We start from the raw sequence: 25,765 nt of genomic DNA, 5'->3' as shown, positions 1-25,765 counted from the left end.
TTGCGCTGCTACGAGAACTTCACCAAAAATGGAAAAGCATTGCATTTACCAGCCATAAATCAGCAGTTCCTATAATGAGCACAAAAATGTCACTTTTATGCAATTTTACAGATGAACAAAACTGGTGAAATTAACTGTGGTAACCTACTGGAGTCAGCAAAAGCCACTGCAGAAAAAAAAAATTATATATGTATATAGTTTTGTTCCTTTCAAACTCTTTCCTGAGCAAGTTTCTGCCATTCTGGTGTGAAAACTCATTTGTCGTTCCCATTATACTTTCATTTGGAGTTTATCTTGAGTATCCAATGAGCCACCAACTGTGAAAATGATTAAATCTACAAAATCTATCTAATAGATGGAATAAATTAGGTGTTTAAAATCTCCACACACACTCACACACACACACGCAGGCACATGCACGTACACGTCAGCACATGGGGATGATGGCTGGTTCCCAGCTGGTTCCCAAAATTCCCAGCCCTGCCAAGGGATGTCTGTGGCTCACTGGGAATGCCAGACCTGGTGCCTGCCCAGAGCAAGGTTTTGTAAGAGAGAGATGGTAAAACTGGGGGGTTTGGGGAGGCCCAGCCTCCCCAGGCAGTGCAGCCCCTTAGGACCTGGAGCACTCTGCTCCCAATGCCCCCATGGTCAGCAACCCCTGATGCCACCACATCCTGGGTGGCAAAGTCACCGTGGAAGAGCTGCACCTCTGGGTACATTCCACACTCCCTGTGAAGGGATTGCCTGTCCCAGTCCTGCCCTGAGTGACATTTCCATGGCTGTGACATGCCCGGATGAACCAGGCATTGGTTAAAACCAGGATTCAGCGGGAGGGACGCACTGGAATCTGTGACTGCCCACATCACCCTCCACTCCCAGCAGCGGATGGGGGGACACAGCAGTGATGCTGTGGGTGCTCTCCATGCTCTCCACCCATGGCCATTCTCCATGCTCTCCATGCTCTCCACCCATGGCCATTCTCCATGCTCTCCATGCTCTCCACCCATGGCCATTCTCCATGCTCTCCATGCTCTCCATGCTTTCCATCAGTGCAGTAATTGCCCAGGCAGGACGCAGCGCCTGCACCAGCCATTGCTCCCATTAAGCTGATATTATGGGCTTTTTACAGGTGTCTTTAAATAGGCATTGTTATTAACAAGTGTATTAAGCCAATTAAAACCAGCGCCTTTGAGGAGGATTTAATGGAGCTGCTGGAACACAGGAGGAACAGCACCAGCAGCTCCCTCAGGCAGGACACGTGAGGACGTGTGGCACCAGGACATCCCAGGCACTGACCCCCAGCCTCTGGGAAGCTCCAGTGCTCCTGCAGAGCCAGCAGGGCAGAGAGGGCACACTGAGGGGGCACGGTGGGCTCTGCTGGGCATGGGCAGCCCCCAAGCCAGAGGGTGCAGGGGGCTGCAGATGGGACCCCTCTGCCTGCCCAGAGGCACGGTATGGAATGGCACAGCATGGAATGGCACGGCAAGGAACGGCACAGCACACACATCTGCATTCCCCTTCATGCCAGCACCACTGTCCTTGGAGGTGGCAGCATCGCGAATACTCAATTAACATGACACTAATTAGCTGGTGACACTCGCAGAATCCCTAATGAGCCCATTCCGTGGAAATGCTCCTTTCCCAGGAAAAACATTAAAAAACCAAGGGGCTGTTGCAGGAGGGAGGGAAGGAGGTGGTGTCACCCGCGGGCACCGCGGTTCCCTGACGGGGACAACCAAAACCCTGTCCCCAAGCACTGGGGCTGCAGGTGACACTTCAGGGGTGACCCGGTGATCCGAGCCTGGCCGAGGGCATCCCACCCGCCAGCCCCGGCGCGTGCCCGGAGCCGCCTTTGTCGCCTCCTTGCTCCAGCTGGGTTGGATGTGACAAGCCACCAATTCGGTGTGTTGTCACATCTCAGGGTGACGCACCGCACCCCCGCCGGGAAAATTACAGAGCGGCCGCTTTCCCGGCGGCTGCCGGCACGCCGGCGGCTGCGGCGCTGCCGCTCTCCGCAGTAATTACTGCTTTCCAGCGGGCTGTAATTGCTGCAAGATGCAAACTCGCCCGAGCCACCGCGGCACCGGCGGCACAGCCGGCCCAGACACGGCCGCTCGCTGTTCGTCCTCCGCGTCCGTGCCCTGAACTTGGAGCATCGGAGCCCACCCATCGGAGCGGGGCACGGGATCCCCCGGGCTGCCAGCACACTCATCACCACCGCGCCTCCTGCCATCCCTAAAGCCAGCCCAGCCCCTGCCAGTGCCCAGTGCCCAGCAGCAGCCCCTTCTCCCAGATGTTTCCCTGCCTCCCAGCTCCCTCCCTCACTGACATTCCCATGGGATGCGTCCGGCACCCCCCAGCTCCCCCTCCCTCCCTGACCTGCTCTATTTTTCCAGCCTGCACTCAATAACAGCTAAATAATTGAATCTGCTCAGCAGCCAAAGATTTGGTTTGAATTTTATTGGAATTTTAAATTGTTTTGTTTCTTCAGTATTTTATTACAGTAAATGGAAAATGCATCGCCCGCAGTAATAATCCGATGGCTTTTTATATTACTCTGAGCTTCTGCTTGGAGCATTATTGGAAAGCCAGGCAGAGAGGAGACCCTGGCTAATGGCAGCACGGGCTTATGAGATTACGCCTCCAGCTAAACAACTTTTTACTTTAGCAAATTGGCCACCAAACCCAGTCCCAGACACAGATGTAAATCCCAGACCCCGCTGGGGATGCGGTCCGGAATAAATCTCGGTTTATGCAGCAGGGAGCTTTGTGCCCGGAGCAGCAGGATGAGGCAAAATGTCTGACAGGGACCAGGGATGGCTGCAGGAAGGGTGGGAGAAACCACTCCCAAAAGCCTCCTCTAACGTGCCCACCTGCTGCCAGCACCACTCACATCCCCCACATCCCCCTCACATTCAGCATTCCCTGCATCTCCCAAATCCCCCGCATTCACGGTATTCCTTGCATCCCCTGCACTCCTCTGACCCCAGGTGTCCCCAGGGACCCCCACACCGTGCCCAGCTGCAGCCACTGCCCACGAGGTCTAGGAAAAAAAAAGGAAGATGGGAAGAAAAGAGGGAAAGGAAGATAACCAGGGTCTGCTTGGTTAAAGCAGTTGTGGGATCAAAATGGCACCAGGAAGGATGCCCAGGACCAGGAAGGACACTCAATATTGGCAAGGATGTTCAGGATCAGGAAGAAGGTTTAGAACCAGGAAGGACAGAGTGGATCCTCACTGCTAGGAAGGATGCTCGGTACTGGGAAGGATGCTCCAGACCAGGAAGGACAGGATGGACACTCAGCAGAATTTCCACTGTGTCTGTGTGTCCCCCAGGCTGGTGCTGGAACAACATCCCTGGCTGGGATCCCTCTTCCCTGGAGGAGGATGAGCACAGGCACTGGCAATTTGTGCCTTTAATTTCCAGTCCATGAGACTGCACTGCCTGGCAACTGCCCAGCTCTGGAAGGGGATGGGGAGCAGGATGTTTGGGTGCACAGAAGGAACAATTTGGGGATCAGCACCAGCAGCAGCACAGCCCTGAGCAAGGACTCCTGAAGGAGAATCCAAGTGGGAACGTGGCAGGACACAGCACCTCACTGGTTAACAGCAGCACCAGAGAAACGTGCCGCTCCCTCCCTCCCTCCCTCCCCCCCATCCCTTCCGAGATAAGATGGGACAATCCTTATTTTTACACATCGAAGGCGCTACAATATTTTGCAATAAATGAAAGAAGTAATCTCGGCAGAGAATCTTTATAAAGCTGCCGAAGGCGACGTGTGGCTGGAAGCTTCCCAGCGCCGGGGATGGGCCTCGCCTTCCCCTGGTCCCAAGGGAAAACGCTTTTCACCCCTTTTTTCAGATGGGAAAAAAGCTGCAATGGAGGGCTCGGCCCCAAAAAAGCAGCTCAAGGAAAGCGTCTGCCCCAGCTCTGTCTTCACGTGGTCCCATTGCCACATCCACCCTGGGAAGGGGCATTTTCCTGATGCTCTGAGCATCCTACGCAACCTCGCCCTCCCTGCTCATCCTCACCCTCCATCCCTGTCCTGCCCTGCCCCTCTCCCACAACAGCACTGGCATTTCCAGCCCTGGTTTGTTCCTGCCCGGCCTCTCTGAGCCAGCAGGGCAGAAGGGCAGCAATTAGGCAGGATTTTTAATTGGCAGAGGGGGCAGGAGGGGTGGGAAGGGGAGCGAGGCTGGGCGGAGGCAGGAGCACACTGGGGACCTGAGCAGCCGTGCCAATGGCTCTTATTAAAAATAATAGTGCTGCAGCCTCCAAATGAATTAAATTCTGTGAGAGCAGAATTTAAGAGAGCAGACCCAGCTTTGGGACCAGGATCCCTGTTCCCCTCGCAGCAGGGCGATCCCAATGCTTTCAAAGCTTTGAAAAGCATCAAAAATCCCCTTTTTCTCTGCCTGCCACACTGGGAACAGATTTTGTAAGAGCTAAACCCTAAATATTTGCAAAACACTTGGAAGAAACCTCAATATTTGGAAAACACTTGGAAGAAAACAAACAAAAGCTGCTACATTTAACAAATCGAGACAGTCCTTCAAGTTTTGGGTCTGTGCCCCAAGTAGCAAAGCTGCCTGGCAGGATCTGGCTGCCCTGGAGGGCAGAGCCTGGCACAGCTGGCACACGGAGCCGGTGACCCCCAGCCAAGGGCAGGGCAGGGCAGGCTCCAGAGGGTCCCAGATGGAGCTGGGGGGTGGCTGGGGGATGCTGCCCTGCCCAGACCAGGGTGACCAACGGGTGGGCACGGGGTGGGGGGGTGTGTGGGGAGAGCAGCCACGAGTCACCCGTGATTTTTGGGTGCTGCCTGGCGGGCAGGGGGTCTGTGCGGGCACTGTGCCCCCCGCTCCGGGCGGGTTGGGCGGCTGCCACATCCCGCAGCCCTCCCACCCCGCTCCAGCGGCGGTTTCTATGGCGACAGTGTCCCCAGGATGGGTGGCGCAGAGGCCACCGCGCCGCCGCGGATGCCGTGGGGGTCCCTGCCCCCCCTGAAGGGACAGCACCACCCGTGACCAGCACCCTGCGCCGTCCCCAAAATCGCCACGTCCCCGCGGCGGAACCCCCCGGCACCGGCGTGGAGCGTCCCCGGTGCCAGGAACCGAGACAAACACGCCCCGGCTCCGGGGGCTTAAATTAAACCAACTACAGCAATAATAGCGGGAGAAATCCATCTGAATAACCGTAGGTGGCAAACCCCGCGCGGCAGCGCCGGAATCTGCAAAGACAACAAAATTCATGACAAAGCACAAAGGGAAGCGCCGGGCTCGCCGTCCCCAGATATTCATCCGTTAACACGTTCCCTTTTTAGGCTGACATGTCATTTCAGACGGGCCTTTCTTCCTCCCCTTTCTTCTCCCCCTCGTCGCGCACGGCTCTGCCGAGGCGGCTGCTGAATTGGATCACCTCGGGGCGAGCACTTTATTATCTGCAGTCAAAGCGTCACCACAAATACCCGTCTACACACACACGTGTCACTTCCCATTTGTCTCCTCCACGAGGTATTAGCGCGGCACCGGCGCCGTGCGCTGTGCCACGCCGGCCACCGTGCCACCGTGCCACCGCGGCCACCGCGCGGGGATGCGCCGGTGCCGCCCCAACGCCGTCCTGGTGCTGTCCCAATGTCACCCCAATGCCATCCTGGTGCTACCCCAGTGCCACCCTAATGGCTGCCCCGATGCCACCCTCACCATACTCAAGCGCCACCTCAGCTTCACCACCGTGATGCTGCCGCAATGTCACGTCCATATGTCACCCAACGCTGCCCTGAGGCCACCCCAACACAACTGCCACCCCAGTGCCACCTATCTGAAGCCAACAGAGCCCTAAAGCCACCCCAAAGGCATCCTGAGGCCACCCCAACGCAACCACCACCCCAATGGCACCCCAGTGCTGTCCCAGTGCCACCTTTCAGAAGCCCTGGTGCCATCCTGATGCCATCTCACCACAGAGCCTCCGAGGGAGCCCGGGACCAGGAGGGGACCCCACCATCTCTGTTGGCCCTGCAGCTCATCCCAGCTGCCCCCAGCCCCTCAGCTCACTCATCCACAGCCAATTATCATTTGAATTAAATTAAGACACGGGTTCTGTACCTGCTGAGGGGAGCAGGGTGGGAAAAGCACGCCCAAAGCAAGGTGCCCCACCCTGGGGTCTGCCAGTGCCCAGGAACCTGCTCTGTGGCCAATGGACCATCACAGTCCTGAGAAGTTTGGACACAAACCAAACCTTCTCATGTGCTGTACCATTACCAGCCAAGCCCACCCCAAATCCAGGGCTCTGACCTGGGGGGAGATGGGCACGGAGCAGCCCCACCTCACCCTCCTCACGTGACCGATGGAAAGTGTTTTTGCAGCGATTCCTGGCTGGGAACGTGCAAGTCAACAGCACATTCTGGGCCCAGCAGTTAATTGAACTCCTTTTTATGGCACATATATAAATACACAAAACCATCATTAACCGATCCCTTCCAGAAACTGAAAATGAATGAATTAATCTTACTTCACTCATGTGTAACCCCTCATGAAATTAAAATGATATTTTATGGGTGTGTACAAAAGCAAAGCCTCGCTGCAGCCACTCTAATGAAAATGCCCTTGGAACAAGCAGAATTGGGTAACGAGAAGCCATTAAACGGGGCCTCATCCCGTGTGCAATTAACGGGTTTATCACTGATGAGAGGCCCCACAGGTGCAGGGAGAGCTGTGGGTGACCCTGGAGCTGTGTCCCTGGCACGGAGCCCTGCCCATCACCTCTCATTAGGGCCATCCCCTCAAAGCTCATCCCTGCCATGGATGCTCATCCCTTCCACTATCTCAAGTTGTTCCAAACCCTGTCCAGCCTGGTCCTGGGCACTTCCAGAGATCCAGGGGTGGGCACAGATTCTGTGGGCAACCTGTGCCAGGGCCTCACCACCCTCAGAGGGAAGAATTTTTTCCCAAAATCCCATCTACCCCTGCCCTCTGGCAGTATGAGGCCATTCCCATGCCATCCTGCCATTATTTTGTAAATAATCCCTCTCCATCTCTCTCGTAGGCCATGCAGGATGCTCATGAGGTTCACCTCTGTGAACTCCCCAGGGCTCCCAGCACCTTTAGGGGGACACACATCCTGCTCCCTGCCACGCTCCCAGCCCCAGGCTGGCTGGAGGAGGGCACATGGAAAGCAACATTTCATTAAATATCATCCACTGCTCCATGACTGCTGAGAGTGGGAGCAGCAAAGAGTTTGGCCAAGCCGAGAGAGGCATTATTTGATTTATAATTTAAATAAAGCTCAGGATTCCTGTAATGCGCCCAGGATAAAATCAAAAGGGACCAGGCTGCTGGAGTTAATTGGACGTGATATTTTCCTGAGGTTGCTGCCTCTCTGCAGGCTCCTGCTCCTCTGCTGGAGGCAGGAGGCACAGGCAGGGCTGGAAGGGCTCTGGCACCTTCCTGCATCCTCCTCAAGGCACGCCAGCCTGGTTCCTACGGAACAGCCTTGGGAATACCGCTGGCAACAGCTGCAAAGTCACCTCCAGCTTTATCAGGATGGATTTTGTGGGATGCTCCGGGCCCACTGGGGCACCGAGATGGGGAGACAACAATCAGCAGGAAAGGCCAGGGGCAGAACCGGGGGGTGAAGGCGCCTGCAGCTCCCTGCACGGGCAGGAAAACGAGTCAGCTCACCTTTTACGTGAAATTAATACCAAAATTAATCAGCGGTGTGGGCAGGATAATAGGATTTCACAGTGGTGCCGGGCCAGACAGCCAGTGTGCCGAGAGCCAGACTCATTTAATATCGACAGAAACAATGCCAGAGGACAGAAATAAGACCCATAAAGATAATTACTGAGATACTCAGGAGCAAATTAAGTAATCAGAGGCACTTCTAAATTGCGGCTGGTTTGAAGAGCGCGCTCTCGGCGCCGATTCCCTGCGCGGGCGCTCCGGTGGTGGCGAGAGCTCGGCCCCGCGCCGGCTCCCGGCCCCTCCACCGTGCTTCCCAAAGGTGCCATAAATAAGGAAAGGAAAATTGTATTCCAAGCCAGATGCGTGGCCCTGGATGTCACCTGCAATTTAATTTGCGCTGGCAGGAGGCAGAGAGGAGCGAGACGTGCCGGATTTGCCCGTAATGAGCGGGAACATACGGGCAGCTAAACTTTGATTAAGGTGACCTGGCTGGTGGCAGCTGGTGGCGAGCGTGGCGTGGGGGTCTGGGTGGAAGCCTGGCTGCTGCCACCCATCCTGGGGGACACAAGTCTCTTGGAGATCTCAGGTGAGCACGGTCCTGCCCGAAGGATGGGGTGAGACCGGTCAAAAACTCTCTTTTCTCCCCACACCTACCAGGATCTGGGGTGGGGTCAAACCTCTGCCCTCATCCCACTGGCACAACTCCGGGATCCTGGGGTTGGGATCCTCTCAGGACACAGGCAGCTGTATCCAGGAGCATTTCTCACACCCATGGCACCATTTGTGACACCACATGAGGGCTCCTGCTTCCCAAACCTCCTTATTTCAGCACCTGTGGCAGGGTGGGAAATGCTAGAATGCACTGACTCCCCCAGCAGAAAGGTGCCTCTGGGCTTTGTTCCATGAGCTGAGACAGTCCTTAGCTCTGAGCTGCATCCAGGGAATGCTGTGGGGACCAGCAGCTGTATTTTGACCTCAGGACCACTATGAGCTCACACAGATTCTCAGTGCTGAACACCTCCAGTCTGCAGAAAACCCTGTCAGGCTCATCCTGCCTGTGGGTCCCAGACCATGTGGGCACGGCTGAGCTCATCATTCCATGGCAATGAGGTGCTCCAGAAACCTCTCACCAGCCCTGTGCCACCGTGGTGCTCAGGAGTGACAGATTATGAATAATTTTACAAGAGCAGCATCCTTTTCCCTTCCAGACACCAATAAGGAGACCTGGGAGGCACTCCATGCTCCAGGGCAGTGCAAGCTGCACCTGGGTGCCCAAAACCCCACCTCTGGCCCTGGTGTCCTGTTCCCTGTACTGGCCACTGGGGAGCTTCACACAAAAAATCATGGAATGCAGAATGGTTTGTGTTGGAAGTGACCTTAGAGATCACCCACTTCCCCCTGCTGCACACCCTGTCCAACCTGGCCATGAGCACTTCCAGGATTAAAAGAACTTCCAGGGATAAAAGAACTTCCAAGGATAAATAACCCTCCTGGCTGGCAGTGCAATGCTTAAGGGATGCCGGGGCTCCCAGGGAGGCTGAGCATCATCCAAAATCCACGCCCAGCTTGCCCAAAGCCCATGCCCAGCTCACCTGGCTGCTCAGGGTGCCCAGGTAGAGGGGAAAAAAAAAAACATCTACGGGAAAATCCAGCTCATTAAACAAACACCCGGGGGCTGTCACAGCCTAACAAGCAGAGCTTTAGCAGCTGATTTGTCTTCAGCCGGCAATGTTTAAAAATCCAACTGAGACCAGCAGAAAAATATCCACTCCCCTCTTTAAAACACACATTCATCACTTGAGAATCTTAATGCGTCTTTCCCAGCCGGGGAGGTCAAACACGCCTGCCTAAAGCAGGCTCATTAAATATACATTTAATCACGGTTTGGATTGAGAGACAAAGGCTGGGAGAGACAGGTGCTCTGCCGGAGTGACCTTTTGGATCCCATTTTAATGTAACTAGTTTACAGCTTATCTGAAAGGCCAGCTCCTGGGGAAGGCGAGCTGCGACAAAACGGGGAAAGTAATTAGGGGGGGAAGGGCTGGGGAGGTTTGGGGGGCCGACTGCACCATCCTCTGCCACCGCCACGCTTCCCAGGCAGCTCTGCAACGTTTGCTGAAGTTGGACTTATCAACCACAGAACCCAATTTAATTTGCTTATCTTGGCTCCTTCCTCCCCCTCTCCTCCCCGCTTCTCCTGCTCTTTTTAATTATCGGTTAAATAAATGTCTTTTTCAATAAGGAAAACAGCATCAAAGCGGGCGCCCGCCCTCAGGCACTTACACTTGCGTGGCTCCAGCGCCTTGTTGGGGCAGGGGAGGTGCTGGGCTGGGGGGTTCTGAGTCCTCTGCAGGCAGGCCAGCATGGTCTGGGCTTTCCTGCGGGCGCTGCCGCCCCGCACCCTGCAAGAGAGGAGACACCTGGTGAGCCAGGGACCTGCCACCCCCTGCCACCACCCCCTGCCACCACCCCCTGCCACCACCCCCTGCCACCACCCCCGCGCCCACCCGGCAGGAGCTCCTCAGCACTCAGTGCTTTTGCTCCTCTGGAGATAACCAACTCTGAAAGCCTGAAATGAATAGGGATGTATATAAAATAAATATGAAGGTCTCAGCGGGTGATTTGAGCTTCCTGCAGAGCTTTCTGCCGTTCCCACCGGGAATGTGGCAGAGCCGGGGTGTCCCGGCAGTGCCAGATCGCTCTGCCAGCGTGCCAGCCGGTGCCAGCCTCAAGGGGTGACCCCGGACAAGGCTGGGGAAAGACAGTGTTAACATCCCACTCGGGGTCCTGGGATCTGTCACCAGCTCCCAGCTGGCATCAAAATCTGCTCGACAAAAGCTGGAGGGGCCAGGCCAACGTCGTCGTCACCGCGGTGCTTCTCATTGTACATCCCTGCCCAGCCGCTGCCGGCACCCCGAGTTATAACCAGTTGCTGCTGACACCCTCCCACTGCTCCAGCTGGCGCAGGGAGCGGTATTCCCACTCGGAGAGTGCAGGGAGACGTGGGCAGGAGCAGCAGAAAAGCAGGCGTGGTGCCCATCCGCCAGTGTTTCAGCTGGTTTCAGTTTGTCAGGCTGGTTTATGGATGGCTGGGGGTCACAACTGGACATCATGGATGGGTGTCACCGCTGGGTACATCACACTCCTTCTTCTCTGCTGTGGGGGAATCGAGCCCTCCTGCAGCCATCTGGGATGCTTCCCGCATGTCCCAGTGCATGTGGTGTGGTGGCCTCAGGAGTGTGGTGGTCTCAGGCAGGCACTGGCAGAGCCTGTGACCATCAGCACCAGGAAACAAAGCATGGATGGATGCTCCCCAAGCTGTGCCCAGGGCTCCCCAAGCTCTGCTGGTTTAAATGTCACCTTTCAAAACAGCTTTGTAGCCACCACGAAGGACAGGACACCACAGGACCTGTACTGCTCGCTCCTGCTCTGTGCCCTCCACCAGGCAGGGGGTGCCAGGCTCTGGGATAATCCCCAGGATGGGATCCATTCAGGGTGTCCATGCCTTCGCTGGGCTCATCAGGCTCAGGGTCTCATCCCGACTCCCCCAGCAAACCAGAGACAAGGAGAGACTTGTCGGCAAAAGGTGTGAGTGAGGAAGAGGAGGAGGAGGAGGGGAGGAAGTCATCTAATACCGAGCAGGTGTCTGGAGAACCCAAATTGTGCTGTTTTCTCCTAATAATGAAGTATTCATGAGTAAAAGCCTTTTTCACTACTTTCTTAAGATACTAATTTCACAACAAGCGCCTTGTTACCATGCAATTATTCCAATCGTGCATTTCTCCCAGATTCCATCTGTCCTCGCGCTCTCTAAATGAAAGACAATCATGTAACCACCTTTCATTATTCACTATTTTACTTTCAGCAAAGGTACCCTGAAAGAAATGATTTCCTCTGAAAGGGACTTTTATTCAGTTTCAAAACCAATTTTCTCCTATTACTGTCTTAAAAAAAAAAAAGGAGGGGGGCAGGGAGGTGTTTTTATTTCATGCATTACATATCCTTTGTTAACGCAGCTCGCAGTAAAAGCAGCCGTATCCATTTTCTGGCTTCGATTTCTGGTAATTTTAAAATATGCCATTACAATCAGGCAGAAATTATACAGTTTGAAAAGAGAATGAAGTGCTTCTTATTCAGAGCCTGAGCGCACTTGACTGCCAGGAGTTCTCCTCTCCCCGCCGGGACTCGGGGTTCATTACGCAGCCCCGCTCCCGGCGCCTTGGCTCCCCCGGCACGTGCCCAGCGCCCGGATTTTCCATGACCCCAACCTCGTCCCCATCCCTGTCCCCGAGGGGTGGCCCTGGTTCAAAGCACCCAAGGCCGTGCAGGGGATGGATGACGGCACCGGCTCCCGCCGTACCTGAGCCCGAGCTCCGCGGTGACCTCAGGGCTGGCGTCCCGCCGGGTGTCACCATCTGGCCGATTAGCGGCGGACGTCACCCGCTCCCTGCGCCGAGGCAGCTCCTGGCGGGGACACTGACCCCTGTCCCCGGCAGACACGGGCGGCGTGGGCGGCTCGTGCCACTGCCGGATGCTGATCGGATCCCTGGTGGTCCCTGGGGCACGTGGGGTGAGGAGGAAGCACCCAGGGCGTCACCGAATCCACGTGCTGGCACAGGGAGGGTGTGGATGCCACCTGGCACAGGAGCTGAGGGCACCCTGAGGGCCCAGCAGGTCCCTGGGGACACCCCCAGCACTGCTCTCTGCGCCCTGCCACGCACAGCCCAGCTCTCTCCCGGAGCCATCCCGACCCTGGGCACGGATCGCGGTCGGCAGCGGGCGGGAGAGGCGCAGGAGCCACACGCCAAACTGAATAAAGCCACCCATTAATTCAGGCCCTGCCGCTGCCCCCGTCTCCCGGCGTCTCACAGCCGAGATGATTTTTCCGACAGCTCCGCTGCGCCGCACCCCACCCTCAGAGGCACGCTCAGAACCGGGAAGGCTCCGGTGCCACGGCCCCAGAACAGCGTCCATCTGTCCACCCAGGCACCCTGCTGGGAGCCCCAAGCCCCAGAAGGCCCGTGGGCGAGCGGGTGGGCGCCTGGCACAATGGGCATCTGTGCCACGGTGGCATTTCGCTAATGCTGCTCCGAAAAGCCCCTGAATCAGCTGATGGGAATTGGGCGCTGGGCTGTCCAACGCTTAGCGCCGGCTTAGTTAGCTCCATCTGCATTTGAACTAATTCCAATCAGCAGGATCCGATTTAGTTCAAGCTGCTCTGGCTCTTTCGTGGCAGGAAAGGCAACACTCAGCAGTTTTGCTGGAATGCCCCAAGTCCGCACGGCCTCTGCCCGGGCTGTGCCCATGGACCCACCACTATCCAGCACTGGGGCACAGGGTGAGTCCCACCAACAGTGGGGTCCCTTGGGGACATCTGGAGCAAGATCCCACAGGAGCTCCAACCCCACATCCCACAACTGTGGCATCACAGATTCACAGAATGTTTTGGGTTTGAAGGGACGTTAAAGCCCAAGTTCCAAGCCCTGTCTAACCTGGCCTTGAACGCTTCTAGGGATGGAGGAGCCACAACTCCATCCTTCCCCTCTCCCACCCCTCCATCCTGCCCCACACCCAGCTAATCCATCTCAACATTGCACTATTTATAAGCCCAAGGTCTTTGTGACTTTAATAAAAAACACCACCCTCTATGTCTAAAGCCCCAGTGATGGGAGGGTTTGGCACCTCCTCTGACATCAGCAGTTGATAAGTCGGGCTTATCTCCTCCGAGAGCCCTGCGAAGGTCCCTCCGGCGAGATAAGGCCGGCGCAGCTGTCGATAGAGGCTTTTGCAGGCGAGGATTTAGATAAAAGAAAATGTGACAGGAGGGGGGAGAAAAAGAAAAAAGGAACTTTTAAAGTCTCAGCCTGAAGTGGGTCTGTGCAGCTGCTGAGCTGTGGCAGGGCAGGGACGGTGAGGGACAAGGTCTTGGTCACCATCCAGGCTGTGGTGGAACATGTCCAGATCCTTCCCCAGGTGTTATCGGGGTGCAATCCCATAAAAAGGGAGCTTTTGGGGTTAGGAGGGGAAAGGGGGGCAGGAGCAGGCATGCTGCAAAGCTGTTTGAGTCACACCATGGCCATGTTCCCCCTGGCTGTTAAAAGCTAGCAGCGGGTTTGGCACAAGGACAGGAGATAAGAGGTCACCCTGGCTGGGAGAGGCACAGGAGGCTCCTGACAGCGCCAGACGGACACACGGACAGTGCGGGGCGAGGCCAAGGCTGGCAGCAACCAAAGAAACAAAGCAAAAGCCCTCACTGGCCCCTGGTGTGCAGAGTACACCCGAAGTACAACTGGGAACACCCTGTCCCTCATCCCTCCAGGGACAGAGGAGAATCCAACCACAGCAGCAGAGAGCTCCCGTTCCTCACAGCCCCAGCAACATCGGTGCTCCCTCTCACCGCCCCCATCACCGCCACCACCGCTGGTGGCACGGACACCGATTCCCCATCCGATGGCCAGGGTGAGCAGGTGCCAGAGGAGGAAGGATTCCGCTCTGCACACAGTGGATGCCCACCCCATTGCAGGGCGAGCAGGATTTTGGCTGGTGCTGCTGCCTGGCACTGCCGTACCCATCTCCCATCCAGATTTAGGGTGGAGGGGATGCCGCAGCTCAGCCCTACAAGGGGCGAGCACAGAAAGGTCACCCCACTCTGAAGCACATTTTATCAGGCAAAATAAAACCCAAAGTTTGTCACCAAAGGTGCTGTCGGTCACCCCACGACCTTCCCTCGCCCGACCTTCCCTCATCCCGCCTGGCTAATCCGCTCCCCTCCGCGTGCTCCAGCCCCAGGCCTTTCAGGGGGCCCTGTTAATAATTAAATGTTAATCTAAAAAGCAATTTTAGCTGCAGTGCTGCAGATCTGGTTAGAGATTACATTAGCATGTAAGAGTCAAGGGTAATTTTCTCTAACCCCTCTTGTGATCTTTAAAACCCGCAGATCTTAAAGCAACACCAGCTCCTCTGATTAAAATTGGAAGCTGGGGTTTGCGACGGATAATGATGCTGGAAGTGATTATTTTGCTGCTCAGGGTCTCACTGGGATGTGGGGGCTGTGGGGGGCTGGGGGAGAGGCCCACAGCAGCCAAGTGGTTTCTCCCAGCCCATGCTCTGTGGAAATGCCAGCACTGAGCAGAGCTGTGACACCCTGAGCATCCCCATCTTCCACTTTTTTGGGCTTCTGTGACTCCAGGATGGCACAGAGCCCACCAGCTGTGGCACAGTGCCAGGGACAGAGTGGCACTGGACACCAGGACTCTCACTGCTGCCATCCTACAGCAGCATCTCATGTCTCTGCCATCCCACCCAGAGATGAGGTTTCTGCTCTTGTGGAAGCTCCAAGGAGAAACCCCTTGGATTGTTCAAGAAAGTCAACATCAAAAAATATCCCAAAATAACATTTTGCTCAGGACCAAAGGAACTGGGACAGGGCACGGCAAATCACCTCCTGAGCACTTCCAAAGACCCTATGGAAGAAACACGGTATCAGATGTGTCTGTAACGATGGAATTTAAAAAAACCCGACAATTCGAGTGCTGTTGAGCATTTGCAGACGTCCCCGTGCAGGGCTCGGGCGGCCTGGTTAAATTTATGTGTCAGCTTTAAGGAGGCCTCTCATCAAATGAGCTATTTTGGGCAGAGATTAAAGATCTATTTTCGCTGTGAGCGGGAACAGCTCTCGAACAGGTTAATAATGATTCTGGAAAGCTGAGCGCCTCCAGCACCTTGGCCGAGGAACCCAGAGCCCTGGGTGCTGTTGGGGGGCTCCTGGGGCTCCCAGAGCCAGCAGGGTGAGGGATCACAGTGCAGCATCCCCCCGCCCCGCTGCCATCCTGCCGGGGAGGAAGGAACCCCGCGTGCCGCGGCGGGCGCCGAGCAGCCGTGGGTAATTGGAAGTGGCAGACGCTGGCACGGCGCTGCCGAGAAGGTCATTACGTGGGGCTGGGAACAAAATGCCAGCAGCGAGGGGGGAGCGGCCCCGTTAGCAAAGGTCAGGGCCCCGCTCGGGTGCCGTCGGTGTTTTTGGCAGGGCTCAGCCCCGGCTGCGTGCACCGAGGTCCCGGCAGGGCCAGGGCACAGCGGGCGGGCAGGATCTGCCAGGTCCTGCCAGACGTGTGCAGACGTGTCCCCTCGATGTGGCACCAGCTCCTCAAAGCAAAACCTCACTGATCCGACAGAGTGGTGCCGTGCCTTGCTCCTGCACATGGATTGGGAACAGGGAATGGGGGTAACCGACCATCATGGATGCTCACGGGCTTTTGGTCTCGGCCCCAGTACAGATATGGGATCAACCAGCAGAAAAGCCAAGCAGCCCCAAAGAGCAGCAACTAAAGCACTCTGCACCCCAACAAGCCAGGAGCCAACCCCAGAGTGGGCAACCACACCATGGGCACGCGCAGCATCCACGTCTCCAGCTGAGAACCAACAAACTCAGCAGTGCAGAGACCAAAGCTCCCCATCACAGCTCCTGTCCCTTCCTGGCTCACTCCTGCCTCATCCCAGGGGTTCGATTGTCCCCTGCAGTGACAGTCCCTCTGCTCCCACGGCCATGGGTGCCCCGTCCAGCCGTCCCACACTCGGCAGCCGGGCGCGCTCCACTCCGTAATTACAGCCCCAAGTGCCGGAGCTGTGAAAGAATCTGACGAAGGAATCCAGGGTAGATCGTGCTGCTGAAATTACTATAATCAAAGGCTTTCACAAAGGCTTCAAATGCAACCAATTACCCTGAAAGGCGAGGCAAGAAAGAAAACAAATTAACATGTTTGCACAGAGACTCGGCGCAGCGCACACATCGCCCCGCGCCGCCCTCGACCCCCGGCCGGCCGCTGCTCTTCATCCTCAGCCCTGCTCCCCATCCCTGGCTACCCTCTCCTCATCCCTGACTACCAGCTTCCCATCCCCATGGCTGGGCCCTATCTCACATCCTGCTCTGCTCGCAGCTGCACACAAAGGGGCTCTGTGCCCGTCCTTCACCCCGCAGCCGCCCACTGCCCCGCCGGCACACAAAAGCCCTGCCTGTGCCACGGCCGGCTCCAGCGCAGGCTCAGGGGCTTGCCAGGGTGGCCTGGGGAAACCTCCCTCGCTCCTTCCCTCCTCCCCCAGCGCTGGAGGGGTCCCCAGGCTAAAGGAGGGGAGGGGGGGATCCTCAAAGGCACCCATTGAGCAGCCCAGAGTTGCCCACCAACAGCTGGGGAAGCCTCTCACAGCAGGGACCCCCCACCCTCCCCTCCTTACGTTCCACTTCGTCCGCGCTGCCCGTCTGGGGGGAAAAAAAATAAAAATCAACCTCTTCCTTTTAATATTTAACACAAGTCCATCACCCTCAGTCTATTTGGTAACACAGAGCTCTGGAGATTTAAACCCTTCTCACCCCGAGAGATGGAAATGAATGGTGCTCTTTAATGAGCTGGTTCAGCAGAAAAGATAGATTTCCAAGATTACTGTAGGAATTCTTATAATTGATGTGTACTTTTGTAACAAGGATTATACCACCATCCGGTCAAGTAATTCCGGCTCTTCCCCCCCACTTTTCCCAAGCTCAGCCTACTTTTGGGGTTCCCTGGGGAGAGGGACCAGGCTGTTTCCTCTTGGGGAGAAAGCAACTCGGGAGGGGGAGAAAGAAAAAGACAAAGAAAAATTAGACAGATTTTTCTTATTTAGCCATAGACAACCTAACGCAGCCACGGAATGGGAAAATAAGGCATCTCTCCAGATTTCTCTATTTGTTTTACAAATCCCTACTTTCCCCACCGATCGGAGGCCGGATGAGCAGCTGAATGCCGAGTAATTAAAAGGAACAGAGAACAATACTCAGCGCTGCCGAAGAACACGGAGTTTCCCTCAGATGTTTATAGCAATTGTATGAAAATGTACCAGGCGGGATGGGGAGAGCTGACAGCCGGGATTGGGAGCAGCCGGGATCGGAGCTGGCTGCCTCCCCCGCCTGATTGGCATTAATTGTGCGCGTTTGCAAAGCAGAACGGAAAGTCTGACACGAGCTGCGAGCCAACATTTCTTTCTAATAGTCTTAATGATTACGACGAGAGCTGATGATCATCGCGGGGTGTTAATAGCCCGGAGATCGGCTCCGCGGCTGCTCCCACCGGGATGTGCCAGCCCGGCTCTCCCGGGTGGGCTGGGGTGTGCTGGGATGAGCTCAAAGTGGTCCCATGCAGCCACACCACCGCCTGTCAGGCTGTAAAACTCTTGACAAGGGGACAGGAAGGACACGGAGGGGACTGGAAGGACACGGAGTGGGACGGGAGCCTCCTGCTCCATCCCCAGGCTCTGCCCCATCGAAGGGGTGGCTACAGGGGGGGCTAACATCAGGAGGGAGAATGTTGCCCACCCTGAGCCCCCTCTGCAGCAGGAGTGTCCCCAGGCTGCGGGAACCACTCTGCTCCCACAGCTGCCCCAAACCAGCTGCCACAGCCCCATCCCCAGCAGGTACCACAGGAGAGGCTGGGGATGCTGCCCTGGGGAGAGAGACTGAAAATACCCCACCAAGCAGCAGAGCCCGTCATTAAGAGCTGATTAATGAAACCCAAGTTTTCCCGACTCTTTACAAGGCTGTTTTTCCACGTGTCCTTGAGTTTCACTGCTGGAGCTGGGTGGGCTCGGGTACCAACTCCGAGCACGGCAGAGATGGAGCCAGCCGTGCACAAAACCCGTGCACAGCCCCGGCCAGGCCAGCTTTACACGGCAGGAAAAATCGATGGCCATCGATCTGCAGCACAAAGGGACAGCGGTGCTGGCAGACAGCAGGCAGGCGGCTGCCATCTGACCGGGGCTGTGCAGGGGACACGGCTCGGGTCACCTCGCTGGGGACAGCGCTGACAGGGGACACGGCTCGGGGTCACACTGCCCAGCGTGGGAGCACAGCCAGCAGCACCGATGGCCACCCCAGCTGCACCGGGTCCCTGCGGGCAGCACGGCCAGGCCATGTGCCACCAGCACATCCAGGGTGTGTGGGTGGCCCTTGGCCGTGTCCTTGCTGGGACACGGCTGTCACCTGCTCAGCCTCCCCCAGCTGGATGGAGAGACAGCTCAGCCCAGCTCTGAGCTGTTTGATTTGTTTTATCATCTGCACTGGCCAACAGATCACTCAGCTTTGGGCTTTCTGAGATCACTAATAATTGTTCCCCTGATGAAAAGAAATCGAGACTCAGTCCCTTCCTTCTTTCCCCCTCTTTCCAAAAAAAAAGTCCGTAAAGAAGAGCTATAAAAATGGCTTGTTATCTCACCTAGCGAGGCTCGGGCTGTATGTTATTGCTAATTGGGTATAACATCCTTGTCTTGTTCTGCTCTCTGAAGCTAAATCAAGAAAGCACCACTGCTGCGAACTAATTATATCTCTGGACTGCAGACTCCAGCTTGTCTTCCCCTTTATTGAGTTAAAAAATGGTCACTAACCTTAATCTCTCATATTCCCAAGAATTAGGGCTGCTGGAAACCCACCACTTCCACCTGCATCCTGCTCTGAGCTGGGAAAGGCAGAGCACATGGCCTGATGAAGGGTTTGTGCTGCTCTGGGACACAGCTCTGATCCTGGAGCTGCCCACCCCTGTGGCATCCCGTGCCACCAGAGCACCGTGACAGCCACAGACACTGCTCAGGTCCCTGTGCCATGGACACTTTCTCACACACAGCTCAGAGCCTTCCTGGGCCGTCTCTCCTCCTTATAGGAAACCTTAAGCTTCTTTCACTGGGATGTTTTTAAAACCTGTCTCCCCCCATCAGCATTCCCAGGCTTGGCAGATGTGGGCAGATGTGAACACAGGGGTCACGAGTGCAGAAACCAAGGGGAGCAGATGCTGCTCCAGTTCATCCATGTCAGCTCCCAGTCCCAGCCCAGGATGGAGCCCCATGAACCTGGTAAAGCTGCTGTTCACCTTTGGGCTCCCCACGGGAGCAGGGACACTGTGACCACCCAGCTGTGCCACTGCAGGTGCTATGGGTGGATCCTAAGGACTACAGGATGAACCTCTCTAGTTCCTGGCACAGCTGCACCCTCTGGCACTGCAGCCACAGCACAGACCCCAGGAGAGAGGACAACCAGAGCCACAAAGGACACTGAGATGAGCAGCGGAGCTTGGGCCACACAGGACAGCCCTGTCCCTCCCCGTCCCAGCGACTCCCTCAGCACCAGCAACCTGGGGTCAGAAATACCAGCAGCAATGTGAGGCTGTGGGACAGGAACCCGAGCAGTGACACCAAGTTCAGCATCCTGCCTGGCTCCATCCCCCTGCCCTGCTCCATCTCCCTCCCTGGCTCCATCCCCCTGTCTGCGGGCACCCACCTGCGAAGATGGTGTTACTTCCCAAAGGCAAAGTCAAACTCCAGTCCTCCCCGCAAGCCAAGAGCATCCCTTAAAAAAAATTGATACTTCCCTGACTATTAATTAACCTGAACCACTTAAAACTGCCTTCAATTTGTCAGGTTTAACTGCCAGCTCTTCTCGGTAAATCAAGCGTCGCGTGCAGATGGAGGCTGCGCGTGCGAGGCGGCGGTGAAGGAGGAGGCGGGGAGCACGGGGAGAGGGGCACCCTGTGCCACGCTCGCCATCCTGTGCCCTGAGAGCCCTGGGGATGATATTCACACCCCACAATTAGCCAGGGCACGGTATGAAACGCGCCAGGCAGGCAGGAGCAGGCAGGGCAGCCAGCGGGGCTCGGAGCACCCCACACCGCAGCCTTCCCGTCTCCCCCCATGGCGCCCTTGTCGTGCAGCCAAGACTGAATTGGAAAGCAATATGAATATTTATCTCTGACAGTGAAATCTCCCCGCTGCAGGGTATTAAGGCTTTATTAGTGTGTGGTTACCAGCCACGCTAAGCCAGCCCCCGTTCTTGCCTGGAGCGCAGAGAGATGACCTACAAGAGGCAGATGGCAAAGCCTCGCAGAGCCCCCGACGCCAGGACGTGCCTCCTGAGAAGGGGGCTGTGCACCCCAGTCCCACACAGGGAGACACAGGGTCAAGGTCCCCCAACCAAAGCCCCCTCCTCACCCTGCACCAGCCCCTCCGAAACGCCTCCCCAGGCTGAGGCCATCCCCTTGCCCCCGCAGCGCGCGGCTCTCGCCGTTTTGGGTTAAAACGCTGATGTATTCTCTCTTTAGCAAAAGGAGTCCCAGGGGCTATAAAAACTCCCAGCAGGCTCCTGTCAGTCTCAGGTCATTAACTTTCTTTCATTGGGAGTTTGTTTACAGCCAGCCATAAATAGCGGCGCCCGCGCCGCTCGCTCGCCAGCGGGACAGGCTGGGATGGGATGGGGCTGCCTGTGCAGGGGGGCCCAGCACCCCCAGACTCCAAGGTGTGGGGTCCAGCACTCCTCTAGCAACTTTTCCCATGGCCCACGTTTCCCTGCACCCCATCCTGCTCAGCACAGAGCTGCCCACGGCACCGTGTGCCACCTCAGCCCTGCAAATTGATGGGGTCACCTTGTGCGCGGCCTGAGGGAGCCGGAACGTGCCTGCGCCTCAGTCCTGGCCTTTCCTGGAGGAGGAGGAGGAAGGAGACAGCTGGCTGGAGGTGTCCCCGTGGGTGACCTGCCCCGAGTCCTGCCCCACACTCTCACCCAGCCCAGCCCCTGTCACAAGCACCAACCTCAGCTCAGGACCTGAGTGTGTTTGAGGCCACCCAGTCCCAGTGCACAGAGCCCTGGGGGGACCCCCAAGAGCCCTCATCTCACCACTGCCTGCACCTCAGAGCTCTGCTTTTCCAGCAGCACAGACAGAAACACGAAATCCAGCGTGCCACTGGCATGGCCAGCCTGGCGTTCCTGGCAGGATGTTTCCCACACCTGGCTCCTCTGCACCCAGGCACACACGGGACAATCTCAGAGCACCCACATCCTGCTGCCTGCCCACGTCAGGTACCCACGGCCCTGCCAGTGCCCCCAACACCAGCAGCTCACCCTGGACCCTGCTGCTGCCTCGGCAGCTCCAGGGAGCCACCCAGCTGGGATCCTGCTGGATGCAGGTGCCCAGGGCTGGCACAGGTGCTCAGGAGCTTTAGTTGCTGTGCCTGTGTGAACCCATCCCTTGTGAACCCAGCTGGGGCTTCGATGGTTCCACAGGTTCCCCCAGACACCATATCCACTCCCAGCAAAGCCCCTGGCACCCCCTGCATGGGGGGCTGAACAAGAACCTCAGGCTGTCCCCTCACTGGCACATCCATGTGCCACCCCCATCAGCCCAGGCTGGCACAGATGGCTGGAGTGGGACTCGCTGGTACAGCCCCCCATGCCTCATCCCAGACTACACAGGGGGGTCCTGGGGGTCCAGCGGGCTCTAGCAGCAGCCAGGAGCCCACCTCGTGTTGTATTTGACGGGATGACTGCAGGACCAACCCACGCACCAGCACCGTGTCAGTCTGTGCACTGGGCTGAGGGATTAAACCCCAAACTCACACACGCTCTTCCACACATCCCCAGGCGAGCAGGGACTTGCCAAAAATCCCAGCCTCATCCCTGCCGGTGCCCCGCATCTATGGAAATATCTGTATTTTAACCCATATACTCGCCCAACCTGTAATCAGAGCAACACAAATAGCCCCTGCTTCCCATGTAAATTAAAAACACCCATTAGGCAGATTTCAAAAGATGTCAGTAGGCTTATAATTATACACGACATCCTTCCGAGATAAAAGCGATTACCGGGGATGCAAATCACTTAGCAACCAATCAGTGCCCCCAGAGTGCGGAGCACTGACCAGCCATCCATTTTCGCCTCGTCCTTTTATTCCCTGCATCGAGCAAATACAAACACAGATAAAGAGAGGCACAATAGCTCTTGACACGCAAATAGGTTAACATAATAAAGCCAGCTTTAGCCGGCTCACTCGAGGGAGAAAAGCAATTCTCAGGCAAGCAGGAGGTAATAAAACAGGGCTTTTGTGTTCCTGGCTCCCATTCTCACCCCTGCGCCAGCTTTGCTGCATTAGCTGATAGGCATCGTGGTTTGATTGAATTACCTTTCATGAATATTAGCTTTTTGAGGAATGCGCAGGCAGAAGAGAAAGAAGAAATGTCTTATTTTTGCATGCATGCGCCTGCTGCAGACGGACATGCGGCGGCACAGATGCCGGCAGGGGCCAGGAGAGGGGTCCCGGCAGGTGCAGCCCCCGGCCCACCCCGCCAGCTGCAGCATCCCCAGCCCTGGGGGGGTCACACACACACTCCCTCCATCCCAGGATGAGACACCACCAGCAAAGGACCTTACCCAGGGACACACATCCCGCTGGATATGGAGCCGTGGGGGCAGGAGACTTCTGCCATCAACCCCCACGCTCAGAACCCCGCATCCCTGCCCGTGGTACCCCGACAGCCGGAGGGGGCTGGGGTGGGCTGGCTCCCACCACACATCGCCGAGCCCACCGCTCCCTGTGCCGCAGGATCACGCCGGAGAGGGAGCGGGGCCGCCCGGCTGCACCGCAGATTTTCCCACACAAGTTGAGGCCACGCAGGAAACCCGCTCCAGGCAAGAATTAACTCCGCCGCCTGGCAGGGATGCAAACGCCCGGCACTAATGCCGCACGCACGGCGGGGACAGGGGGGCAGCTCGGGGACGGCGGCGGGCACGGGGCACCCGGCTCGGGGACACCAGCCCCGTGGGGCTGTGGCACCGGGAGAACCTCGGTCCCAGAGCCAGAGCCCTTCCCCGGGCAGGGCAGCAGCCCGCAATTAAAACCCAGCCCCAGGAGGGAAGGGAGCTCCTCCGCAGCCCGCTCAGGGATGGACGAATTTCAGGCTCGAATAAAACAGACAACGAGAGGGGCTAAAAAACTAAGGTGATGTGGCCTCAGCAGCCTGGCAGCAGCCACTCATGTCCTCCTTCCATGGGCTTCCCTGCTCCAGCCTGAGGGTAAATATTCACACCAAGATATTCCAATTTTTAACGACACGCTTGGCTGAAACAGGGCCCAGCTCACAGCCGGTGCTGCTCCGGCATCAAGAACGTGCCCTACTGGTATCGACCCTCAAACCAGCTGGAAAGCTGCTCCTGAAGCTGGGAAAACAATCCACGCTCCCACAGCCAGGGAATGGCTTTCCCTTCCCCTGCTCTACACACAAGGTCAGCAGAAGGCACCGCGGCAAGAGCTTCCCTCTCCTCCCGCCGTGGCTTCGAGGCCGCCCGACCCGACCGCACCCGGCTCCGCCAACCCACTCCTCAAAGTTTTATGGATCCTTCGTAAGAAAAATCGCTCGCAGGATGCCGGGTGCCCTCTGCCAGGGACATTTCCCACCTCACCCTCCCAGCAGCACAGCCTGGCTGTGAGAGCTTTGCCGCTGGGGCTCCCAGCAGAGCGATGTCCAGGCGTGTGGCCACGGACCAGTGACACGTGCCCGGCACACCGGGCACTCAAACCCCGCCACAGGGGCACGAGAAGGTGTGAAACTACCAAATCCCACTAAATTATCCCGAGAACGACGCTGGACTCTCCTTGTTGAGAGAGAGTCCACGTGGCTCTGTCCCCACGCCTGCAGAGCCCCACGGCTGCTCTGCCCTCCGTGAAACCTCATCACCCACCCGGACACGCTGCCTGCAACCTCTGGGCAAGAGCATCCCGAGCAGGAGGATGCACGTATAAATATATATATAAATATATATATATATTCACACACACATACATAATTACGTATCAAAAACCTCCCAACGGAGATCCCAACAACCAGAGCCGGGCAAACCACGACTGCCCAATGCCAATGAATTAATTCCCTTGGCAAACACCAAGCACTGCTGGAAAACTTTGCCACCGCCTCTCCTCGGAAACACCCGGCAGGCCCGGAGCCGAGCCCCGGTTGCAGCCGTGCCCTGCAGCGAGCTGTGCCGTGCCGCCGGCTCGCTGCGTCCAGGCCCTGCCTCTCCAGCCATTAAATCTCCACGATGTGACGGCTCTCCCCGGAGCTGGATCGGGACGCTGGGGCTGAGCTGCTGGCACCGGCAAACCCTCATTTCTGCCGGGGACCGAGCCGGAGAGGCGGCACAGCCCGCTCGTCCCCGGCTGGAGCCGGCGGCCGCCCCGGTGGATGCTCAGCCGTGCTGCCCAGGAGCTCTCGGGGACTACGATGCCTCGTCCCCGGTGAATCGTATTCCCAGCGCCGATAGTCCAGAAGATGCCACAGGGATGCTGCCTCCGCAGCGGAGCTTTTTCCAGAGGGGATTTTCCCCGGCAGAGCCTCCTGACCCGGCGGAGGCAGCCAGGGAGACGGGTGTTAAATAAACCATCGCTGGGTGGGTCCTTCTTCCCTCTCCTTTGTGACCGGCGGGATCCACACCAGGCGCGGGGTCCATGCCGGGGTCCTGCTCTGCCACCACCCGCTCCGGTGTCGCGGTGGGATCGGGCTCTTTCCTGCCCGGGATGGAGGAGAAAACCCTTTTTTTTTTTTTTTTCCCCAGGCGAAAAGGGGCAGAAAAGGGTAGCAGCAAAGGCGGCAGCTCCCGGTCGGCTCCCGCTGGAAGTGTCTCAGCTTTCCTCCTGGAGGCACCCGTGGATATTTTATTTCCACTTATGAGTCAGGCGACCCAAAAAGCCATAAAAAAAAATCAAAAATCGGATGGGGAAAAAAAAACCCCAAAAAAACCAAAAGTTGTTCCCGTTCCTCTCCGGTAGCGACGGGCGAGCCTGGCTCCGCCGGCGGCGGCTCCGCGGACACCACCGGGCACCGCGCTGCGGCGGCACCGCCTCCGCTGCGCTCCGGGAGCCGGCGGAGCCCCCCGGTCCCCGCGCCCCCACCCGGTAACCCCCCCCACGACCTCCCCGGTGCCCGGACCCCCGTTACCGTCAGAGCTGGATCCGGGCCGGCTGCGGGCGCTGCGTTGCGGGGCGCGCCGGGCCGCCCCCCCCGGGCCGCGCAGCAGCAGCGGCGGCGCCCGCCCGGCCCCGCGCCCCGCCGGCGGCCCGCCCCGCCCCGTGCGCGGCCAGCGTGCGGGTCCCGGCGCTCTGCCCCGGGGGGGGACGGCGGGGAGCAACGCGGGGAAAGGTGGGGAGGTGGTGGAGGAAAGAAGGGGGGGAGGAAGAGCAAAAAATATCGGGGGAGAGAAAAAAAAAAAAAAAAAAAAAAATCAAAAAAAATAAATTAAACCCAAACCC

At 57.3% G+C, this 25,765-nt stretch overlaps 1 protein-coding gene across 1 annotated transcript in view; it reads right to left on the bottom strand.

Moving 5' to 3' along the window:
- FAM222A (family with sequence similarity 222 member A) overlaps positions 1 to 25,514 on the bottom strand; it is a 28,373-nt gene extending 2,859 nt beyond the window's left edge. Inside the window, exons 1-2 of the mRNA XM_005524313.3 lie at positions 25,455 to 25,514; positions 9,962 to 10,080 (exon numbers count right to left, since the gene is read on the bottom strand). Of these exons, the coding sequence (XP_005524370.1) occupies positions 9,962 to 10,043 (82 nt within the window). The 5' untranslated portion in view covers positions 10,044 to 10,080; positions 25,455 to 25,514. The remainder of the gene's footprint in view (positions 1 to 9,961; positions 10,081 to 25,454) is intronic.
- Between the last annotated feature and the right edge of the window lie 251 nt (positions 25,515 to 25,765).

Source organism: Pseudopodoces humilis, chromosome 20 (assembly GCF_049639895.1).
Source record: "Pseudopodoces humilis isolate 2021_Gansu_Grassland_sample_001 chromosome 20, ASM4963989v1, whole genome shotgun sequence".
Taxonomy (NCBI): domain Eukaryota; kingdom Metazoa; phylum Chordata; class Aves; order Passeriformes; family Paridae; genus Pseudopodoces; species Pseudopodoces humilis.
Note: the sequence above shows the minus strand (reverse complement) of the source record. Positions and strands in the feature narration are given on the sequence as shown.